Here is a 23,407-nt window from a genome sequence, read left to right on the forward strand (position 1 = left end):
ATGCCACACTTTATACTTTTTTTTTTGTTTTGAGTATCTTAACAGCAACAAAACTATTTAATTATTATTTAAAAAAAATCAAGTCCGACTCTTTTTTAAAATTATTATTTAATCTGATTATATTCATCGCAACAATATTAATCAGTGCCAATTAACATTGAATAAGGAAAATTGAGCCAATTGAAAGATTCAAATAAATAATATCCAGATCAGCAATTTAAAGATATTATTTTTAACTTTTCTTATGTGCATTTGAAATTCTCAGTGTACGATCTAATAATTTGCATAATATTAATCGTAGTTATTATGAATAAATTAACTTCTACTATTCACAAATTTATTTTTCGTTCATTTTATTTATAGCTTTTGAATAGATTTTCTTATACATTCGAATGCACTTTGTACTCTTTATTGTAACTGCCCAGATGTGTTGATTTCACTTTTTTGTAAAATTTGGAGTTGTCGAATTACTTCACGTCATCAGACGATCCAGGTACCTCGCTGGCCATTATACTGCTCTACCATTTCCAATCCATCTTCCGGGGAAATTATTTAATTGTTTATATTACATTTTATTTATATTATTTTTTATTATTTTTATTGCATTTGATTTTCCGTATCCAACCCACGTCATTGTTAAGTTTTCGAAAACAAAAAAAATATTAAGTGTCGCATATCATTGTACTTAGGAGAGCGAGTTCTTTCAAAATCTAAAATAAAAAATGCAGGTCCGTATACAGGGTTGTGCACCACATACGACACGGAGTATTGTAGCTAAACGATGAGATTTTTACAAATTATAAGTTTGGGGTTCGTTGAAGGACTATTAGAGATACAATTTAAACATATTGTTACAAGATACAGAGTGTCCCAAATAAATTAAAAAAATCAAAGTTGTATTTTTTTAAATGGATCACCCTGTATATTATTACATTTTTAGTTTCTACGATTAAAATAAAGGTAAATTTGATTAAGGTTTATTATACTTCAACCTTCCGTTTTTGAAATATTTTCAATTTTGTGAAATTGCAGTAAAAATTTTAAAGCTTCATTTCTCCAAGGGTATCAATGTTTTTAATACTAAATATTTAATGAAGTTTATTTATTGATCAGTTATTGTGTTGCAATAATAAAAATAATACTACCTTATACAGAGTGTCTAAAAATTTATTTTAAATAATTATTAGCTTCAAACGGCAATAACTTCTTTAATTTAAATGGAATGCCCTGTATATTTAGGAGAATCAGATGCACAATTAAATTGTCTATCAAATTGTATTATACCATTTTTTACCTATCCCTTCAAGTTTTCGTAGAAAATGCATTTTCTTATAATTTAGACCTCATTTATCAATATATCCATGGAATATTGACATTTTAGATTGTTTTTAAAGCAACAAATGTACAAAATGTACGGACTAGTAATATTATCGTTTTTAGCAATACGATAATATTACTAGCCCATTTGTATGCAAAAAGAAAACTATTTAAATCTTTATAAAAGAGTATACCATTAATTAAATATAACACCATTATTTCCGCCCATATACTAATTAATGACATACTTAATTGTGTTCGTTAATAAATTATTATAAATAAATGTGGATTTTTGAGTCAAAAATCAATATAATAAGTTATCAAATTGAAGTCTTTGTTGTTATAAATAAGCATTTATTAAAAAATTAAATATCATTTTTAAGGTGTTACTTTTTATCACACTGTCTAATGCCCATACAAAATTCAGTTTTTTAGTATTTGGAGCAATTATTATTAATTAACGCAAACAGTCAGTTAATGTAGTTTGAATACTGGAATCATATTAATTGGTCCTCTTTAACAAATATTTAAACAGTTTTTTTTTATTTTTAATGAAATAAACGAATTATATCGACAATATTAGTATCTGTACTCTTTAAAAATTTGGTACATCTTTAAAAATAATCTAAAATGTCAATAGTCCATGGGTATATTGATAAATAAGTTCTAAATTACAAGAAAATGCATTTTCTACGGAAACTTAAAGAGATAGGTAAAAATGCTATAATATAATTTGATAGACAATTAAATTGTGCATCTGATTCTCGTAAAATATACAGGGTGTTCCATTTAAATTAAACAAGTTATTGCCGTTTGAAGCTAATAATTATTTAAAATAAATTTTTAGACACTCTGTATAAGGTAGTATTATTTTTATTATTGCAACACAATAACTGATCAGTAAATAAACTTCAGTAAATATTTAGTATTAAAAACTTTGATACCCTTGGAGAAATGAAGCCTTAAAATTTTTACTGCAATTTCACAAAATTGAAAATATTTCAAAAACGGTAAGGTTTAAGTATAATAAATCTTAATCAAATTTACCTTTATTTTAATCGTAGGAACTAAAAATGTAATAATATACAGGGTGTTCCATTTAAAAAAATACAACTTTGATATTTTTTACTTATTTGGGACACTCTGTATCTTGTAAAATTATTTTTAAATTGTACCTCTAATAGTCCTTCAACGAACCCAAAACTTACAATTTGTAAAAATCTAATCGTTTAGCTACAATACTCCGTGTCGTATCTCGTGAACAACCCTGTATAAGTGAATTTATTTATATCTGATTTAGTTGGCGTGTTCTCTTTCGTATATTCGTATTTTGTAGAGCTGAAATCCGTGTCGAGAGCATACTCCGTGTCGTATGTGGTGAACAACCCTGTATAAAAAAAATTGGCGCCGGCAGGCACGTATAGCCGCCCATACTAAAATATGTTAATAAAAAGTTGGTAGCCAGTTCTTTTAGTTTCAAATAAATGAATTTTTCAATTTTTTTTATCTCAAAAACTGCGACTTTCACTGATTTTGATGTTATTACAAATTTTGTTGCAAATATTATTGCTAATCTTAAATTGAAAACCACGTTTCGCGAGCTACTGTAACTTTGGAGTTACGATTTTTTTTTAATTTTTAACCCCCTCCCATACCCCCTTACCAACCCCCCAACCCCAAAACTAACTAACACCCCCCTTGTACCAAAAATTAATGGCCAGATTCTCGGGTGCCACAGTATTTTTGTGCCAAATTTGGTTAAAATCGGTTTAGCGGTTTTTGAGTGTTACAGACGGACAGACAGACAAACACCATGAAAATATTTTGTATTTAGGTCATTTATGACCCCAATAGCTCATTTTGAGTCAAATTAAAAAAACTTTTTTTGCCGATCTTAATAGCCTACCATACCTATTGGTATGGTCAGCTAAAAATTAAGTTGGCCTCTGTATCTCACAAATTATCAGCTGATTTGAAAATCTAAAAATATTGCACATTCCATAGCCCTAATAAAGTGGCTATGGAATGTGCAATTAGTTTTTTGATTTTCTAAAAAGTATCGACAGGAAAAAATAAAACCGATTTTCAAAAATATCCGTTTTTTCCAAAAAACTCAGCAATCCTCGAAATTTTTAAAACTTTTTTGATGGCATCTTGGTGAACATCCCAAAGTGGCAACTTTGCCCCAATTTAACCATCTTCGTATCTATTACGGTTACCGAGTTACCAATGCTCGTACCTCGAATTTGTAGCAACCTGTATAGTGATTTTGAACAACTTAATTGTGGTACCGGCAATAAAAACAAAACAGTAATATATTTTATTTTAAAATAGATCTCCTACTTATATATAGACTTATTTCTACTAAGTGAGACAGTTAGTACAGTCAATCTGGCATCAAAAAAAGTCTAGACTCCCATCAAATTATCCCCGCTCTCATACTTTGAGACCGTTTTCGACACCCCACCGTTTTTGAGAAAGTCCAAAAAATTTAGGATTCGATTTTCTAGCTAAACCATAGGCCCCACAGAAAATTTTATGGAACAAAAAATGAAGAGAATTAAATTCTATACATTTTCATCTCGAAGTAACAAACCTCTAAAACCTACGGGGACAAAGTTAGAGGGCGCCATAGTCACTAGAAGAGCATAAAAAACAAAAATGTCGCGGGCTGCTGCGCGAGCATTCGAGGACGCAGATTGCCGTGTTCCTCCCTCTGGTCCGCATTCCTACGCTAACTAGTCGATCAGCTGACGTCTTTCGGCAATGTAGATGCGGGGGTTTTGACGTAGTAAGAAATTTTTTCGTATGCGGAGTAAAAATGCCTCGTTGCTTCGCATGTGATAAAGATGGGGTGCAGGGGCGAATACAGGAATTTATTTTAGAGGGGGGGGGGGGCAAATAAAAAGTAATGTAGAATATGTTTTTTTTTATAAATTTGATGGGAGTTAAAGTGCCAGATCGGCTTACTAAGTGCTTCTCAACGGGAGTTTCACAATTTCCATTTTGTTATTATTATATATTATTTATCCAATTAGTTACAAATGCACCATCAAATTGCGAGTTTACCATACTAGTAGAGGAAGAGGAGGAGAAGATGACCAAGTGACGTAAAATAGGTTAAAACGCTAATAAACAAATATAAACAGGTTTAGACAATAAACTACCGCTACACATAAAAAAGCCAAAATGCTCAAAATAAGACCTTCGTCGGTGTTTAATCTTATTGTTTATTAGCGTTTTTAACCTTTTTTCCTGTTTTCCGTCACTTGCTCCTCTGGGACAGAAACCCCCTGCTCATACCAATCTCTTAAAAAATGTTCAAACTAATTAGCTATAGTTCTTCCAAAGTCACGTGGACTGGTTTGGGTCTCTTAATTTCGTCACTTTTTTGTCGGCATCGTCCACCCCAAACCAGTCCAAGTGAGTTTGGAAATACTTTTACCTAATTATAATAATTCCTGATTATTTCATAGACTGAAATTTCAATAGTTTTTTATTTTTAGATGTAGTTCCTGTGTGAATCCGTTTACCATGCCTGGCATGGGAAGAAATTGAGTCGCAGTTATCATCCCTTAAATAATAAAATTAAAAGTATCCTTTGATGAAATGAATATCTAAAGATAATCCTATAATATACTTGGTTATACATATATGAACATTTATCAAAAAAAAAATTATAATAAATATTATATAAAACAAAAAGTAAATATTTTCATCAATATAAGCACAAATATGGAATGGACATAAGATACTACTTTGGTATACAATGATAAATCAAATAAAAACACACATTAAATATATATTATCTAAATAAAAAGTCATGTTAACAATATTATAAAACAGTTTACGTACTTCCTCTATAAAAATTATTTTAAGACTTGAAATCTTATACATAACATCACCAGGTTTGTCCGAATTGTACTCGGAAAACTTCGGCAGCATATTCTGTAAAATAAGTAAAAGAGTCCGTATAAATTTATGTCCTAATATGCTTAGTTTCGCAGATACAGAGTATAGAAGTTTAATTTTTGTTTCAATTTTATCCAAATAATTTCTGAACAAATGTCGATATTTGGATGAAAATTGGTGTCTAGGTGTTTTTTGATATAATAAGGCCTTTGATTTCCATGTCAATATGACTCTTACTTGTAGGGGGCGCCACCTACATATTTTTAACTGTTTTAGAGAGTAATAACTTTTCGTCAGTACCTATATTAAAGTACTTAGTGAGAAAATATGTTTTCGCTGTTTTTTACGCAAAACAGGTCTCCTGGTAAAAATCGCTACGAGTAGAGAATGCAATCCCGCACCAAAGTCTCAATCCCGCAAACCCGCGGGATTAAAGCAATCAATCCCGCGGATCCGCAAAATTGCGGGACTGTAAACAATAATCGGGACAAGCAAAATTTTAGGGTAAATTTAAAGATGAATATCTCTTGAACTAAAAAAGATTTTGGGATGCGGTTTGGCCGAGGTTTCAGACGCATCTATTGTGATGAAGATGCTATGTGGTCTTTGAAAATATATTTAGTGAATTCTCGTATACAGGGTGTTTTATAATAGTGTACAAATTTGACCAAGAATCTTTGTTACCGAAAATTTACAATTTTTGAAAAATCCAAATTTTAACTATGTACGACTAATCTGTATTGAAATTAGAAAAAAACAATTTGGTGGGTTTTTTTAAATTTTTTGTTTTAAGGAAAATACGAGTTTTTTTTCAAAAAAAATGCATTTTTAGTCATACATTTGGTCCTAAATGGTACAAAAGGCATTGTACATTTTGCATAAGCCCACAATATATTGATATAGCGTGTATCTTAAATTAGCTGTACAGAAATCTGGACCGATGTATACAGGGTGTTCAAAAAATACATTCAATATTAAATAAACTTAAATTTTATTATAATTTATCTACTTATTTTATAAATAAAAATATTATTCTAATGTTGAAGTTTTTTTTAACTTGTATTAATTATCTGCTTTTAGATACACTCTATATCAATAATTTTTTGGCATATGCAGAATGTACAAAGCTTTTTGTACCATTTAGGACCATACGCATGACTAAAAATACATATTTTTCGAAAAAAAACGTCGTATTTTCCTTTAAACAAATAAAAATTAAAAACCCGATCAAATTGTTTTATCTAATTTCAATACAGATTAGTCGTACTTGGTAAAATTTTCGATTTTTTAAAAATTGTAAATTTGCGGTAAAAAAAACAAATTTTCACACTTTTATAAAACACCCTGTATACGAGAATTCGCTAAATATATTTTCGAAAACCACATAGCATCTTAATCACAATAGATGCATCTAAAACCTGGTCCAAACCGCATCCCAAAATCTTTTTTAGTTCAAGAGATATTCAACTTGAAATTTACCCTAAAATTTTGCTTGTCCCGATAATTATGTCCAGCAGTTTATTTGACGAAATTGTCCACAAGTACTAGTTAAACGCTTTTCTTCGCTTACGGACTTACGCACATACGCCAGAAAGAAATCTAACAACTAACGTGTTTGTTTCACTTATTTTTAACGGCCAAGCCGTAAGGGGAATCCCCCGGGTTCCGAGCGTCGACGCATCGGCCCGGAACGAAGCGGTTTGACTTTGACCGAGATCGATTCGGTTACCCAGTAGTAATGTGTCGATCCCGCACGGTAAATCCCGCAACTTTGATCCCGCGGAATCTCAGAGGGATCCAGCATTTGCGGGATTGCATAGCCTAGCTACGAGTAACCGTTTTCAAGATATTTGGAGTGGAAATTATCCATACATGTCATCGTTGGCAAACAATAAGCATTTTTACTAGATAGTAACTATAGTCTGTGAAACGAATAACTTTGAATTTGATAGTTCCCGCGGGCTTTTCTAGTGTTAATTTTATTAGGTTAGCAACTTGCGGCCATGCTGACGCAATGCCAATAGAACAGCCTCGGAGCGAGATTTATGACGTCACGCTAACATAATTATTCCTTATATTTGACTATGGCTGAAATCGTACTCCATAGTCAATGTACATAGTTTTAATGTTAAGAATAATAATTTTAAAAAATATGTGGTCATCTTTTGACAAGTTTATATTAGTTTATTAATTGCAGTAAACATTATGTGGTTTGTGGTGTGTATATTTTATATGCAATTTTTTGGATTATATTCGACACTATTTTTTTTATATGACACAACACTGATGAAGGCTATAATGTTAGCCGGAACGTTTTTTTAACCAAAAAAATTAATGAAAACCCAAATGAAAACTTAATCAGCGTTTTTCTCGAACCTAAATCACAAGAAAATCAAAAATTTTAGAATAATTTTACATTATAAAATGACAGCGATTTTTATTTCATAACCATCGCTGACGTATTTTTTTCTATGATATTGTATTATTTGCAAATATAATTTTTCGAACACTGATACTCGCAAAATATATGTACATATAAATTTTGTGAATGCAAATAATAATACATCACTATTAGTATATATTGAATGTTTTTTGTTAAATTAGATCGATTTTCAAACCCCAAAATTTAAAATATATTTTACATTTTACCCATTATCTTATGTACCTATTCATTATTTGTATATTGTAAAACATTTGCTGCATTTGTATGGTTCATAGTTTATTTGCCAAAGTATTTATTACTATAAATAGGTATATATTATATTTATTAACTGTATATTATGTATATTTCATGTAAACTATATCATTTTTAAAATACAAACCAAAAATACGAGGAATAATTATGTTTTCCATGTATTCTACAACATATTTATTAATCCGTATCTAATTAGCGTGACGTCATAAATCTCGCTCCGAGGCTGTTCTATTAGAGACGGCATTGGTCTGATATTTAGAAATGTCAAAAGCTGATGACATTTTACTTTTGACAATTATGCCATTTCGTGTTGATTTTTGCAAGCAGAGAAAGAACTCTCACTTGTTTTATTATTTTCCTTTTCTATTTCACGAAAGTAAAAAAAAAGAGTTACCTATCTGATTCAGACACTCAATTTAAAGAATACTTAAAGAATATCAGTAACTTTTTTGATAGAGGGATTTTATATTTGCCATGTTGGTAAAAAATAACGGTCAAAATTCAAAGTTATTCATTTTATAGACTATATCTAGTAACATGCTTATTTTTTTTACTTTTGACTGAAATGATAAATTTGGGGACTTTTTTTAAACAATCATAATTTTTTCTAGATAAATTAATAGTAATAACGTACTAGTCAACATGTTCAGTAGTGCAATACAGGTACGGTCGAAAAGTTAATACTCTTCAAAACAGTTTAAAAATATGTAGGTGGCGCCCCCTACAAGTAGGAATCATACTGGCATCGAAATCATATTTCTCATGTAAAAACACACCCAGGCACTAATTTTCATACAAATATCGCTATTAGTTCAGAAATTATATAGAAAAAAAAAGAAACAGAAATAAAATTTCTACGCACCATATCTCCAAAACTAAACATTTTAGGACAGTTTTTATACAAACTTTTTTACTTACTTTTATCCGCAGAATATGTTGCCGAATACAATTGGGATTATAATTCGGACCACCCTGTATATAACCAAATTTATATCATTTTCGTCTTGATCTACGTTATATAAATAAATAGGCAATTGCTTGACTAGTCTTAAATCTAACATCATCTGAGTCATCACGTAATAATCTTATCAATTTATCACATACTGCATCTAAGGATATTTTTTGCTTGTTTTCTGGTATTAGGTCAAAATACAACAAACCAGTCATTAAAGCTGCATTACTCCTTATTTCACTCCAAGGGCTCTTTGTATATGACACACTAGTCATTACAAATAGGGTAAAAAGATCCTGCATTTCTTTCGCCTAAAACATAGATTATATTAATTTTGGAATAGGCTTGATGCATTTCAATCGAATTTTTAAAATTCCGACCGCAGCGCTCGGTGCGGCTGAAATCAGAACCGTCCGGCTAACTTTATTTCACTCTATCCTAGTTACTGTTAATGTTGATCGCATTGAAATCACATTTAAATCGTAGCTGTGTCATAACATTTAAGTATTTGGGTTATTACTAGCACATTTAGTCAGAATATTTATGACGCAATTTCGAGACCCCCCGACCTCTACAGGGTTGTTCACCACATACGACACGGAGTATTGTAGCTAAGCGATTAGATTTTTACAATTTGTAAGTTTTGGGTTCGTTGAAGGACTATTAGAGCTACAATTTAAAAATATTTTTACAAGATACAGATTATAGTTGTATTTTTTAAATGGAACACCCTGTATATTATTCTTTTTTTGGATTCTACGATTGAAATAAAGGTAAATTTGATTAAGGTTTATCACACTTAAACCTTACCGTTTTTGAAATATTTTCAATTTTATGAAATTGCAGTAAAAATTTTAAGGCTTCATTTCTCCTAGGGTATCAAAGTTTTTAATACTAAATATTTACTGAAGATTATTTAGTGATCAGATATTGTGTTGCAATAATAAAAATTTTACTACCTTATACAGAGTGTCCAAAAATTTATATTATATAATTACTAGCTTTAAGCGGCAATAACTTGTTTAATTTAAATGGAACACCTTATATACTTTACGTGAATCAGATGCACAATATAATTGTCTATCAAATTGTATTATACCATTTTTTATCCATCTCTTCAAGTTTTCGTAGAAAATGCATTTTCTTAGAATTTAGACCTCATCTATCACTATACCCATGGAATATTGACATTTCAGATTTTTTATAGCACTATAGGTATATGTACAAAATGTACAAGTGGTAAATATTGCAAGCCCGTTGGCATACAAAAAAACTATTTAAATCTTTGTAAAAGAGTATATCAATTAAATATACCACCATTATTTCCAACCAAAAATTAGTTAATTACATACTTTTAAATTGTTTTAATTAATAAAATATTCTACAAATGTGGATTTGGCTCAGAAATCAATATAATAATAAGTTATGAAAATGAACGTCTCGGTTTTTATAAATAAGCATTCGTCAAAAAATGAAATAAAATTGGAACTTTTACCACACCGTCTAATACACACACAAAATTCAGTTCTCTAGTATTTGGAGCAATTATTATTAATCAACGTAAACAGTCAATTAATGTCGAGATTAATGTAGTTTGAACACTGGGATCATATTAATTGATCCTCTTTAACAAAAAATATTTAAACAGTTTTTTTTTATTTTTTAATCAAATAAGCGAACTATGTCGACAATATTGGTATCTGTACCCTTTAAATATTTGTTACATCTTTAAAAATAAGCTAAAATGTCAATATTGCATGGGTATAGTGATAAATGAGGTCTAAATTCTAAAAAAATACATTTTCTAGGAAAACTTGAAGAGATGGGTAAAAAATGGTATAATACAATTTGATAGACAATTACATTGTGCATCTGATTCAAGTAAAATATATAGGGTGTTCCATTTAAATTAAACAAGATATTTCCGTTTAAAGCTAGTAATTATTTAATATAAATTTTTCGACACTCTGTATAAGGGAGTAAAATTTTGATTATTGCAACACAATATCTGATGAATAAATAATCTTCAGTAAATATTTAGTATTAAAAACTTAGATACCCTTGGAGAAATGAAGCCTTAAATTTTTTACTGCAATTTCATAAAATTAAAAATATTTCAAAAACGGTAAAGTTTAAGTGTGATAAACCTTAATCAAATTTACCTTTATTTCAATCGTAGAATCCAAAAATAGAATAATATACAGGGTGTTCCATTTAAAAAAATAGAACTATAATATTTTTTACTTATTTGGGACACTCTGTATCTTGTAAAAATATTTTTAAATTGTAGCTCTAATAGTCCTTCAACGAACCCAAAACTTACAATTTATAAAAATCTAATCGTTTAGCTACAATAATCCGTGTCGTATGTGGTGAACAACCCTGTATATACCGTTATGAATAATGTAACGAGGCAATAAGAAATTAATTTTTGTGATCCCTTTACGGTTCTAATAACAAAATCAGAAGAAATTATATGCATAACAGAATACAAATTTAATTTCTGAAATATTTATTTCTGATACTAAATTATGGATAATCAAAGCACTTACCATACTTTTTATAAGGTCTTTAATGAAATCGGAATAGTGAAGATTAGCTTCATCGATAAGATGTTCTTGTATCATTTGATTCGTTTCTGAACTTTCCAAATATGGTCCAACTCTTCTTAATGTGTACTTACAAGCCTATAAAGTAAATATTGTATACGTTATTATAAATTTACTGGGTGACTACAAAACTATTGTACAGGGTGGACCATTTTGGTTGTTACTATATATAGGGTATCTAGAAAACCGTGAGAAATATCCAAATTTTGATACTGCAGTCTCCGGTTCTTTTTTTGAAAAAATTACAATGGCGGAAACGGATCGTGCCTATCTTGATCGGTTTCGAAGCTATAGGGGGATTCTTAAAATTTGTATTTTTTGAAGATGTTCGATAGTTTGTTTATTTCAGCAACCACGGAAAAATGAATTATACATTCTAAAGGCACTTTTCTGTGTAGAATGCAGTGGCGTAGTCAGACTTTTTTCGAAAAAAATATTTTTGAGATATTAACTATACTTATGTTTTTTTTAAATAGCACCAACCCTGCGTATTTTTAAATTTTCTAATTCAGCTTGGCATGGGCTTCTCGAAAATATATATCACTCTATATTTATTTTCACTATTAACCTCAACATTTCAAATTTTTCTTAAAATATCCACTTAGTAGATAGTAGGCCGCGCCGAGTAACAAAGTAATTCGTTGTCATGGTGATCGGTACATACGTACCTTTGATGGATGCGTGACATTTCATTTCAACAGATTGAAGTGTGTGTATTTTAAATAGTAAAAAAAAGAGTAAATTTGAAAATTTTGAGAAATATAATATGTTAGAATGTTATATTGAGTCTAACAAACATAAGCAAATGGCAGCTGATTTATATTTTGAGCGGTATCCAGAGCGCGAGCAACCAAACCCAGCCATTTTTAAAAGGTTAGAAGATAGTTTAATCAATTTTGGATCTTTTCAAAATCCGCATTCGAAAAATTATCAGAAAGAAGATGAAGAAAATCAATATGTTAATGTCCTCGGGGCCGAATACATGAATTAGCAATTAAATAAAATCGAACAATACGAAGCAAATAAAAAATAAGTGTGACAGAAACAAAAGAACATATTTTAATATAAACTCAAGAGGTACCGGGCTTCTCAGTTAATATAAAAAAATAAAAACACAAAGACTACATTAAATGTTCAGACTGCTGCCCATTATTATCTAGACAGAGTTGGTACCGTCTCCGCACGCCGCTACTAACAGCATTTCAATAGCTCTACTTGATGTTGTTGGATCTAGTGTTACGGCTCCGAGGACATTAATATATTGATTATATTCATCTTCTTTCTGATAATTTTTCAAACGGGATTTTTGAAAAGATCCAAAATTGATTAAGCTATCTTCTAACCTTTTAAACATGGCTGATGGGTTTGGTTGCTCGCGCTCTGGATACCGCTCAAAATATAAATCAGCTGCCATTTGCTTATGTTTGTTAGACTCAATATAACATTCTAACATATTATATTTCTCAAAATTTTCAAATTTACTCATTTTTTAATAATTTAAAATACACACACTTCAATCTATTGAAATGAAATGTCACGCATCCATCAAAGGTATGTCCCGATCACCCTGACAACCGATTACTTTGTTACTCGGCGCGGCCTACTATCTACCAAGTTAATATTTTAGAAAAATTTGAAATGTTGAGGTTAATAGTGAAAATAAATATAGAGTGTTATATATTCTCGAGAAGCCCATGCCAAGCTGAATTAGAAAATTTAAAAATATACAGGGGGTTCTATTTAAAAAAACATAAGTACAGTTAATATCTCAAAAAATACTTTTTTCGAAAAAAGTCTGACTACGCCACTGCATTCTACACAGAAAAGTGCCTTTAGAATGTATAATTCATTTTTCCGTGGTTGCTGAAATAAACAAACTATCGAACATCTTTAAAAAGTACAAAATTTGGGAATCCCCCTGTAGCTTCGAAACCGATCAAGATAGCCACGATCCGTTTGCGCCATTGTAATTTTATCAAAAAAAGAACCCGAGACTGCAGTATCAAAATTTGAATATTTCTCACGGTTTCCTAGATACCCTATAGCAACAACCAAAATGGTCCACCTTGTACAACGCCCCATTTGATTGCTTATTAAAAAATAATCTTGGGTACAAAGTACAGCGCTGTCATAACTCATGTTCTCAATTAAGGTATTATACCGGGTGCGTCTCAAAAGTGGCTCCCTATAACTTTCTTATTTTTTCGAATAAAAAAAGAAATTAATTGACGTATTCAAGTGTTTTCGTTCACTTCCTGTTTCACCGAAAATGACTAAAACTTTTGATTTTTAAACGGCACTCTCGGTATTCTTTTTTCTAATTTATTCGATAGAAGATGACTGAAATGTCTAAATAAAATGTTTTGACATTCTCGCTTAAAAAAAATCGTATCTTAAATTTCAATCTAGAGCGCCATGGCTGTGTTAAAAACACTAATTTTTAACCAAGGAACCTTGGGAAAATAGATTTGATCGTCTAATGTTTTTCGTATCTTGCCCTGGCAAGTTAAGGATGGATTTCTATCAAATAAGTTAAAAAATACCAAGGCTGTCATTTAATAATCAAAAGTTGTAGTCATTTCCGGTGAAACAGGAAGGGACCGAAAATAATTGAATATGCCAATCAATCCTAATTTATGTCATATACTAACATACCAAATCTCGTTTTTTTTTATCTGAAAAAATAAAACAGTTATAGGGGGTGAGCTACTTTTGAGAGACACCCGGTATATAAAAGAATAATAATAATAATACAATATCATTTCTGGTTTATCCTGAAGTAAGCCTAAATCAAGAGTTTTAACTTTTTTCTATTCAATTATCCTATTTTTGAAATTTATTTGATAACAATCAAATGACTTCTACCCTCTGCTAATTACGCAAATGATGAATTCATTAACAAAAAACTGTAAAAATAAAACGCCTATTATTTATTTATAATATAAAATCACCTTTAAATGTACAAATTTTAAAATCAAATAACTAAATCAACAGATAACTAATATGATTGGATTACCTTGATAACTTCGCCATCTGGATCGGATAAATGAAGTAAAAGTGTTATAATATTGCTTTGAATTTGTTCTTTGAATGCCTCAAGGTTTGACTCTGGACTCAAGGAGGACGTTAGATCTCCTAATAAACGAATAGAAGCTTGTCTTAATTCTCTAGCTTCTTGGGTAAATAAAGGTTTTATCCTAACTGCTGCAGTTACTTGAAATGCATTAAATTTATATCCCTCTAAGGCTTTAAGTAATTTGGATAATGTTAATAAGGCTTGGAGTATAACATTACTTTCAGTTCTAAAACAACCAAGATAAATATCCGAAATTTATTCACGTTATTAATCTTACCCAACACTATGATAATCTAAACTATTCATTAGGACACCTAAAATCTGGTTGCAATATCTGGAAACTAGTTCTTTTTTCAAGTTTTCAGCTGCATAACCTATACCTTCTAGTCCAATTTTTCTAACTAAACAGCTCTGATCCAATTGTACATCCAAAATCATTTCCAAAAGATTTTCAATTAATACTGTCTGGTCACTCTGGGCGCCATGTTTCAATAAATAAGTGAAGAATGCAACAACCGCCACCTTTTGTGGCTCTAACTCTGATCGTATAAATGGGCCTAAACAAGCAACTATCCAAGATATGGATTGTGGATTTTCACTACTAACATTGTTGACTAATGTTTCTATGATATCCAGTATCATTAATTTATTATCACTAGTGTCGATGTCAGTATAGGCTAGTAAATTTGTAGCAATATTGTTCATTTCACAGCATAAGAAGAAAAGCCTAAAAATAAAGTACATTTAATTTAATTTTAGCTTGATTTATAAACTAACAACACTATAATTTTATTTAGACTAAGTTCAGCTACGTTGGAACTAGTAGCGACAGAAAAATGGGCTAAAAAAAAATTCTATTAGACAACTTCATTTGACAGTTATCTTTTACCTTGACTGGTGCTCATAAGTAAATACAGTGCCATAAGAAAGGAGAAATATTTTTAAAAAAATCGGCGATAACTCGTAAACGGGCTAATCAAAAATATCTAAAGTTATTCTTTTGAATGTGGGTTTTAGTGCTCTTCAATAAACCTAAATAGAATTATTCTCTAAAATAATTAGGGAAGCCAATAATTGACTCCATTAAAATTTACATGGGATTTCCTATGTCCCGCTCGACGATGCAACACCCGGTAGATACAAAGCAATACATGATTACCGGTTCCTATGTGTCATACTGTTCGACCAGCGGAACTGAAGCTAAGGAAGGAATTCGAGAAAAAAAATCGATATTGCAACGTTTATCTACAGGGTTGTTCACCACATACGACACGGAGTATTATAGCTAAACGATTAGATTTTTACAAATTGTAAATTTTGGGTTCGTTGAAGGACTATTAGTGCTACAATTTAAAAATATTTTTACAAGATATAGAGTGTCTCAAATAAATAAAAAATATCAAAGTTGTATTTTTTTAAATAGAACACCCTGTATATTATTGCATTTTTAGTTTCTACGATTAAAATAAAGGTAAATTTGATTAAGGTTTATTAAATCTTACCGTTTTTGAAATATTTTCAATTTTGAGAAATTGCAGTATAAATTTTAAGGCTTCATTTCTCCGAGGGTATCAAAGTTTTTAATACTAAATATTTACTGAAGTTTATTTATTGATCAGTTATTGTGTTGCAATAATAAAAATTATACTACCTTATACAGAGTGTCTAAAAATTTATTTTAAATAATTACTAGCTTTAAACGGCAATAACTTGTTTAATTTAAATGGAATACCCTGCATATTTTATGAGAATCAGAAGCACAATTTAATTGTCTATCAAATTGTATTATACCGCTTTTTACCTATCCCTTCAAGTTTTCGTAGAAAATGCATTTTCTTATAATTTAGACCTCATTTATCAATATACCCATGGAATATTGACATGTTAGATTATTGTTAAAACAACAAATGTACAAAATGTACAGGCTAGTAATATTATCGTATTTGGTAAAACGATGATATTACTAGTCCATTTGTATGCAAAAAGAAAACTATTTAAATCTTTATAAAAGAGTATACCATTAATTAAATATACCACCAGTATTTCCGCCCAAATACTAATTAATTACATACTTAATTGTGTTCGTTAATAAATTATTCTAAATAAATGAGGATTTGAATCAGAAATCAATATAATAATAAGTTATGAAAATGAACGTCTCTGTTGTTATAAATAAGCATTGGTCAAAAAATGAAATATCATTTTTAAGGTGTTGGTTTTTTTACCTCACTGTCTAATACACATAAATAATTCAGTTTTTTAGTTTTTAGAGCAATTATTATTAATTAACGCAAACAGTCAATTAATGTAGTTTGAATACTGGAATCATATTAATTGATCCTCTTTAACAAATATTTAAACAGTTTTTTTTTATTTTTTAATGAAATAAACGAACTATATTGTCAATATTAGTATCTGTACTTTTTAAAAAGTTGGTACATCTTTAAAAATAATCTAAAATGTCAGTATTCCATGGGTATATTGATAAATGAGTTCCAAATTACAAGAAAATGCATTTTCTACGGAAGCTTGAAGAGATAGGTAAAAAAATGGTATAATACAATTTGATAGACAATTAAATTGTGCATCTGATTCTCATAAAATATACAGGGTGTTCCATTTAAATTAAACAAGTTATTGCCGTTTAAATCTAACAATTATTTAAAATAAATATTTAGACACTCTGTATAAGGTAGTAAAATTTTTATTATTGCAACACAATAACTGATCAATAAATAAACTTTAGTAAATATTTAGTATTAAAAACTTTGATACCCTCGGAGAAATGAAGCTTTAAAATTTATACTGCAATTTCTCAAAATTGAAAATATTTCAAAAACGGTAAGATTTAATAAACCTTAATCAAATTTACCTTTATTTTAATCGTAGAAACTAAAAATGCAATAATATACAGGGTGTTCCATTTAAAAAAATATAACTTTGATATTTTTTTTTAATTTGGGACACTCTGTATCTTGTAAAAATATTTTTAAATTGTAGCTCTAATAGTCCTTCAACGAACCCAAAACTTACAATTTGTAAAAATCTAATCGTTTAGCTACAATACTCCGTGTCGTATGTGGTGAACAACCCTGTATAAAATTGCAAAATTGCTAGACATGAGCCATAAATTTAATATATTTTTATTATACAGGGTGAGTCTTAAATAAGTGCAAATATTTTCAGGGCTGGTATATTTCGACCCCAGGAACAAGTCTACGAGGTTTTTTTCGCAAAAAAAAAGATGTTGAAAATCGTGCGTTTTCTTTTAAATTTCCCTGTATTTTTCGAAAACTTTTTAGAACTGCCTGTTAACCGCAAATTTTCCCACGGTATAATTTTTTAATCTCTAATATTACCATGGTTACGGCACTGAAAGGGATGCAATATTGCCACTTCCTACATGATCTAAGTATATTTTTAATTATTCATACGAGAAAATGCCACTAACAAGTCAAAAATTACTGAAAGAGTGAAAAATTCAAAAAAAATGGAAACAAAATACCTGTATGGTAAAGTGCAAAGATACTATTACCATTACGAAGATACTACGCCATTATGATTAATTTATCTATTTCAGTATAAAAACATACCCCTTTAACCGTTTTTAAGTTCAATTAGAAATAACCAGAACTAAAACTTATACAATTACACTTTTCGGTACTAGCATTATTACATCTTTACTTAACACCTGTAATAATGAATCGCGAAGTAACAAATATACAAAAAGTGTGTTTTGAGTATAATAAATTGTTTATACTCGATTTTAAGTGTCTTACCCTATGGTATTACCCTTTCAGATAAAATATTGTACGTAATTTCTATTAGAGTTGAAGGTTGGAACTTTGGTGTTACAATAGCAAAATAAAACACTAATTCACCACAATATACACCAAAACACTTTTCTCTTGCACGCCAAATTTATTGATACATAATCCGTGAAATACAAAATACGTTTTCCCGCTTCATACAAATTACACGAGAAACATTTTTCCTATCTATTCGTTCACAGCAGCAGCTTTCGGTATTGATTGTCAGTTTTGATGTAATATATATGTAATATCTCATTAGAGAGGGGCATTCTTATTAGAGATCGATAGTTATGATTATTGCGTACAATATTATAAAAACTACATTTCAACGACATGTAACTATTGCTGTCCTCCTTTCACGCAGTTGAGCAGTTCTGAACTGTTCAAGAACGCGATACTCTTCCTCCATTCAATTGAGTCAAAAAGTTCAGAACTGTTCCGTGCCATATGGAGGCACAAGGGAGGCACCAGGCCATAGCACAAGAAATAACGTAGTTCATGTTGTTCATCGCGCACAGCTCCTTTCAGAACCGTTCTGAGCAGCCCAAGGCGTAAAGCTCTAGAACTTGAAATTCGCGAATGGAGCACAGCAAATATGAAAAATATAAGTATAAACAAACTGTATCAAGCCACGTTATATCATTTACACGTTTTCAAACCATAAAGGGTTATCGACAGGAATTTTTTAATTTAATAAATTCGGCACGGCCCTACTGCCTACGACGCCACAAAAAATGCGAGGTCCAGCGATGCGCCCTGAGACATAGAACTGATACACATCAATAAAATTTTGCAGTACATAAATAAATATATTCTGAAGAATAATTTTGTAATAATAAAAACAATTAGCCGTTCAACGAGATAAATTTAATAACAATTTTGGTTTGTTTTCTTAAATTCCATTTAAAACCGACCTCAAAGTCGAGAAAATAAAAAAAAACAGGGAAATCCACAAAATCAAATTGCATATACCAGTTTCAAATAGAAAAGGATAAATCCACCTGTGATTAGTTTTGTTTAAATTGTATTTCTGGTATTTTATATCATCTCTTATTTTATATTATCTCATCTACGCTTTGTTTTTTTGATCATTGGCTGTTACGTCACAGATTGTAACTCTATTGTCCGTGTTATGAAAAAAAATCCTGAAAACCAATACGACGTCGAATATGATGACATACAGTACATCTGCTGGATCTGTGTCTATGAAAGGAATGCGGACAAAAAATATTTAAATAAACAGCAATATATTTTATACGTCGATTTGACGAGTGCGTCTCACCGCAAATCGCTACGCCCACTCATTTTATTGGCTACTTGCAAATTTGTTTAATTTTTATTGATGGGACGCGTCGTCTATTTTTTTACGAAAAACATCGAGAGAATATCGTTTCCCCTCTCACGGATACCCCGTAGCTACAGAACGGACAGACGTACTGTAACTTGGATCGAAACAACTGTATTTTTGACTTTATGTTGCCGAGGTCAGGTGTATTAAAAAATTTAATAAAAGAATTAATAGATTAAATAAAAAACAACATAATGCTGCATAAACGTAAAATATTTGCTATTTTACCTAATAATATTTAAACAAACTTTTACATTATAAAAAATAAATCTTTTTTTTTAACTGAAGATAAAAGAGATTAATCAATAATTTTGTAATTAGAGTAATAATTTTTATGTTAGTGATACAAAAAATGCAAAAACAGTGCCTAGAAAGTCTGTATCATGATATCTTTCACGTACATTATAATTTTCTTCATTTAAAAGACTCAATAACGACATGTTTTTGCTAATATCACAGATTAGGTATCTTATAAGTATACAGATAAAAATCTTGTCCCTAATTCGTGGTACGAAAATTGTTTTTTATGACGATGTGCAAACGAGTCAAATTTCCTGTGCGCAAAAATAAACTCGCGTAAAATAACAATAAACAGCGTAATAGAGAGATATAGCTAAACCGAATAGCGTGCATGGACGTTAATAAGGCCAGGTGTTATTTCCTTTACGTGAGGTGGTATTAACTCTCTTCATTTATAGTTATCGGAATTTAATTAATTCCGTTTAGTTTCGTTTTGGAAGTTCAATTTAATATTTAAGGTGAAATTTATAAATATAAAGGTAATAAAGTATATAAAATATATATTACATGAAGAATCCTGGAGAAAATGACGTTTCTGCAGTAGTAGGTATGTCCTATGTATATGAAAAATAGGTAGTAAATAAACACTGTTTTTACATTTTTAGATGCAAGAAAATGGTGTTATAATCTCTTTGATCGGCGATTTTTTGAAAATAGAAACAATTTACAGCAAAGGTAAGATCATTTTTAACCATAGCCAATATTAGTTATCTCCAGTATGTACGATTTATTGTCAGTGAAATGCAATAAATCGGACTGATAATTTACTGTAAGTCATGCTTATACCTTACTAATTTACGTTAAAATTGCATATAATTAAGTAATTGCTGTAGAAATCATTCAATTCTTTATTTTTTATATTTATTTAGTCCCGTTGTCTCATATTTCAAATAAATATGTTTGAATAAAATTTTGTTTTGTTTTATTTATGATAAGAAAGAGTACAAAATACATTTAAACTGAAAGAGGGCCCGCCATTGAATAACCGGAAACGGAAATAAAAATGAAGCCATTATGTCAACCTGTCAATTGGAAAATTAGTTCTCCAGACGACAACGAAGGCTTTCGGTGGCGTATCGTGTTTCCACGATTTAACACAGAGTTGACACTTCTTTCTAGTTAATTATTTTATGGTTGCCATGACTTTTACGTCTTTCCTATTGGCTAATGTTTACCCCCAATTTTACGTTCTCTTCTGAAAAGAGTAGTAATATTGATTACTATTGAAATATCCAGTGGCGGTGTCATTCTTTTGTATTTTATGCCGGTTATCCTAAACTTTATTCGTAGATAAGTAATAATTAGCTATAAGTAATAGCTAATGTATACGTAAGCAGCATAATAATAATATATCTAGAATCAGTGCCTTCTATTAAAAGATCAGCCTACGGGCGAGATTTATGACGTCACGCTAGTTAGATATAACGGATTAATAAATTATATGTTGTAGAATACATGGAAAACATAATTATTCCTCAGATTTTTGGTTTGTATTTTAAAAATGATATAGCTTACATGAAATATACATAATATACAGTTAATAACTACAACATATATACCTATTTATAGTAATAAATACTTTGGCAAATAAACTATGAACCATACAAATGCAGCAAATGTTTTACAATGTACAAATAATGTATAGGTACATAAGATAATGGGTAAAATGTAAATATATTTTAAATTTTGGGGTTTGAAAATCGATCTAATTTAACAAAAAACATTCAATATCTACTAATAGTGATGTATTATTATTTGCATTCACAAAATTTATATGTATATTTTGCAAGTATCAATGTTCGAAAAATTATATTTACAAATAATACAATATTATCTAAAAAAGGCGTCAGCGATGGCTATGAAATGAAGATCGCTGGCATTTTATATGTAAAATTATTCTAAAATTTTTTATTTTCTTGGGATTTTTAGGTTCGGGAAAAACGCTGATTTAAGTTTTCATTTGGGTTTTCATTATTTTTATTTGGTTTAAAAAAACGTTTCGGCTAACTATAGCCTTCATCAGTGTTGTGTCATATGAGAAAAATAGTGTCGAATATAATCCAAAAAATTACATATACAATAAATAAACTTATCAAAAGATGACCACATATTTTTTAAAATTATTATTCTTAACACTAAAATTATCTACATTGACTATGGAGTACGCAGTAAACATTATGTGCGTGGTGTGAATATTTTATATGTAATTTTTTGGATTATATTCGACACTATTTTTTTCATATGACACAACACTGATGAAGGCTATAATGTTAGCCGAAACGTTTTTTTTAAACCAAATAAAAATAATGAAAACTTAATCAGCGTTTTTCCCGAACCTAAATCCCAAGAAAATCAAAAAATTTAGAATATTTAGAAACAAGGTTCAAGAATATCAAATTTTCCAAGATTGTAAAATTCTAGTTAATTATTTTATGTGTACAGTTATTTAGGGAATGTCATCGATGTTCATTTCCAAGCCAACTAGACGCCGATTTTATTCGATGATACGGTATAATTCTTACGTAAAATGTAAATAACATTAGACCAATTAAAACAAAAAAATATGAATTTCTTAGTATTTTTAGTAACACCTTTATTCTTAAAACTTAATTTTGTATTATGCAAATATACCAATTTTATTGTTATTATATTCATATTGTATTCAGCCATCACTTAAATATTTGATATTAATTTGGTATTATAAATAATCAACACTATTCATTAAAAATTACTGAACAAAAATGTATGTTATGCTTGACAACTTGACATACATTATATATTATCAAACAAAAACACATTCTTCTTTTAAACTGTATCAGTCTTGTCTTTACAAAAATCTTTTTTAAAATTTGAACTCAAAATAATAATCTTTTTCATGATCTTTAATACACATATTCTTTATTTTTCCCTAGATCATAATACCTACTTAGGTGTTTGAATCTATCGAAGCTGAACCAACAACACTTGGAGTGGAGATTCCACAATATGAATAAAATAAACATAATTGTCCAGTTTTCATTAATACCATCATGGGAGAATATTATTTTTAAATTTATTAAAGATATTTTAAATAGAATTCTCTTGATTTATAACTCGTACCCACTTTTCTTGCTCTTCCGGACACTTTAGGCTGCTTAGTATAACTATCCTTTCCACCAGGAACACAACAAAGATGAGGCATAGCACCAAAAACACACTCCACTTAAGCTTTATTGATGAATTGTTAAAGTCTTAAAAAACACATCGTTGTATCACGATGAGTAAAAAATGTATGGGCACTTTTAGGTTAAATCACTTACACAACGTGTAATTTTTCAATTTTTCTATTTTTTTATGCGAAACCGAGAGTGGCCATATATCTGATAGTAGTTTATGTCACTTAAACA

The 23,407-nt window shown here is 29.7% G+C and overlaps 2 protein-coding genes across 2 annotated transcripts in view; one reads left to right on the plus strand and one right to left on the minus strand.

Moving 5' to 3' along the window:
• LOC115878861 overlaps positions 1–5,006 on the plus strand; it is a 61,578-nt gene extending 56,572 nt beyond the window's left edge. The window contains exon 4 of the mRNA XM_030895481.1: positions 4,824–5,006. Coding sequence (XP_030751341.1) covers positions 4,824–4,875 — 52 coding nt within the window. The 3' untranslated portion in view covers positions 4,876–5,006. The remainder of the gene's footprint in view (positions 1–4,823) is intronic.
• Positions 5,007–5,105: 99 nt separating this feature from the next.
• The window catches only part of LOC115878851 (maestro heat-like repeat-containing protein family member 1), a 62,219-nt gene continuing 43,917 nt past the window's right edge, over positions 5,106–23,407 (minus strand). The window contains exons 9-13 of the mRNA XM_030895468.1: positions 14,839–15,288; positions 14,502–14,787; positions 11,429–11,563; positions 8,843–9,187; positions 5,106–5,265 (exon numbers count right to left, since the gene is read on the minus strand). Of these exons, the coding sequence (XP_030751328.1) occupies positions 8,939–9,187; positions 11,429–11,563; positions 14,502–14,787; positions 14,839–15,288 (1,120 nt within the window). The 3' untranslated portion in view covers positions 5,106–5,265; positions 8,843–8,938. The remainder of the gene's footprint in view (positions 5,266–8,842; positions 9,188–11,428; positions 11,564–14,501; positions 14,788–14,838; positions 15,289–23,407) is intronic.

Source organism: Sitophilus oryzae, unplaced genomic scaffold (genome assembly GCF_002938485.1).
Source record: "Sitophilus oryzae breed Bouriz unplaced genomic scaffold, Soryzae_2.0 scaffold_1536_pilon_pilon, whole genome shotgun sequence".
Taxonomy (NCBI): domain Eukaryota; kingdom Metazoa; phylum Arthropoda; class Insecta; order Coleoptera; family Curculionidae; genus Sitophilus; species Sitophilus oryzae.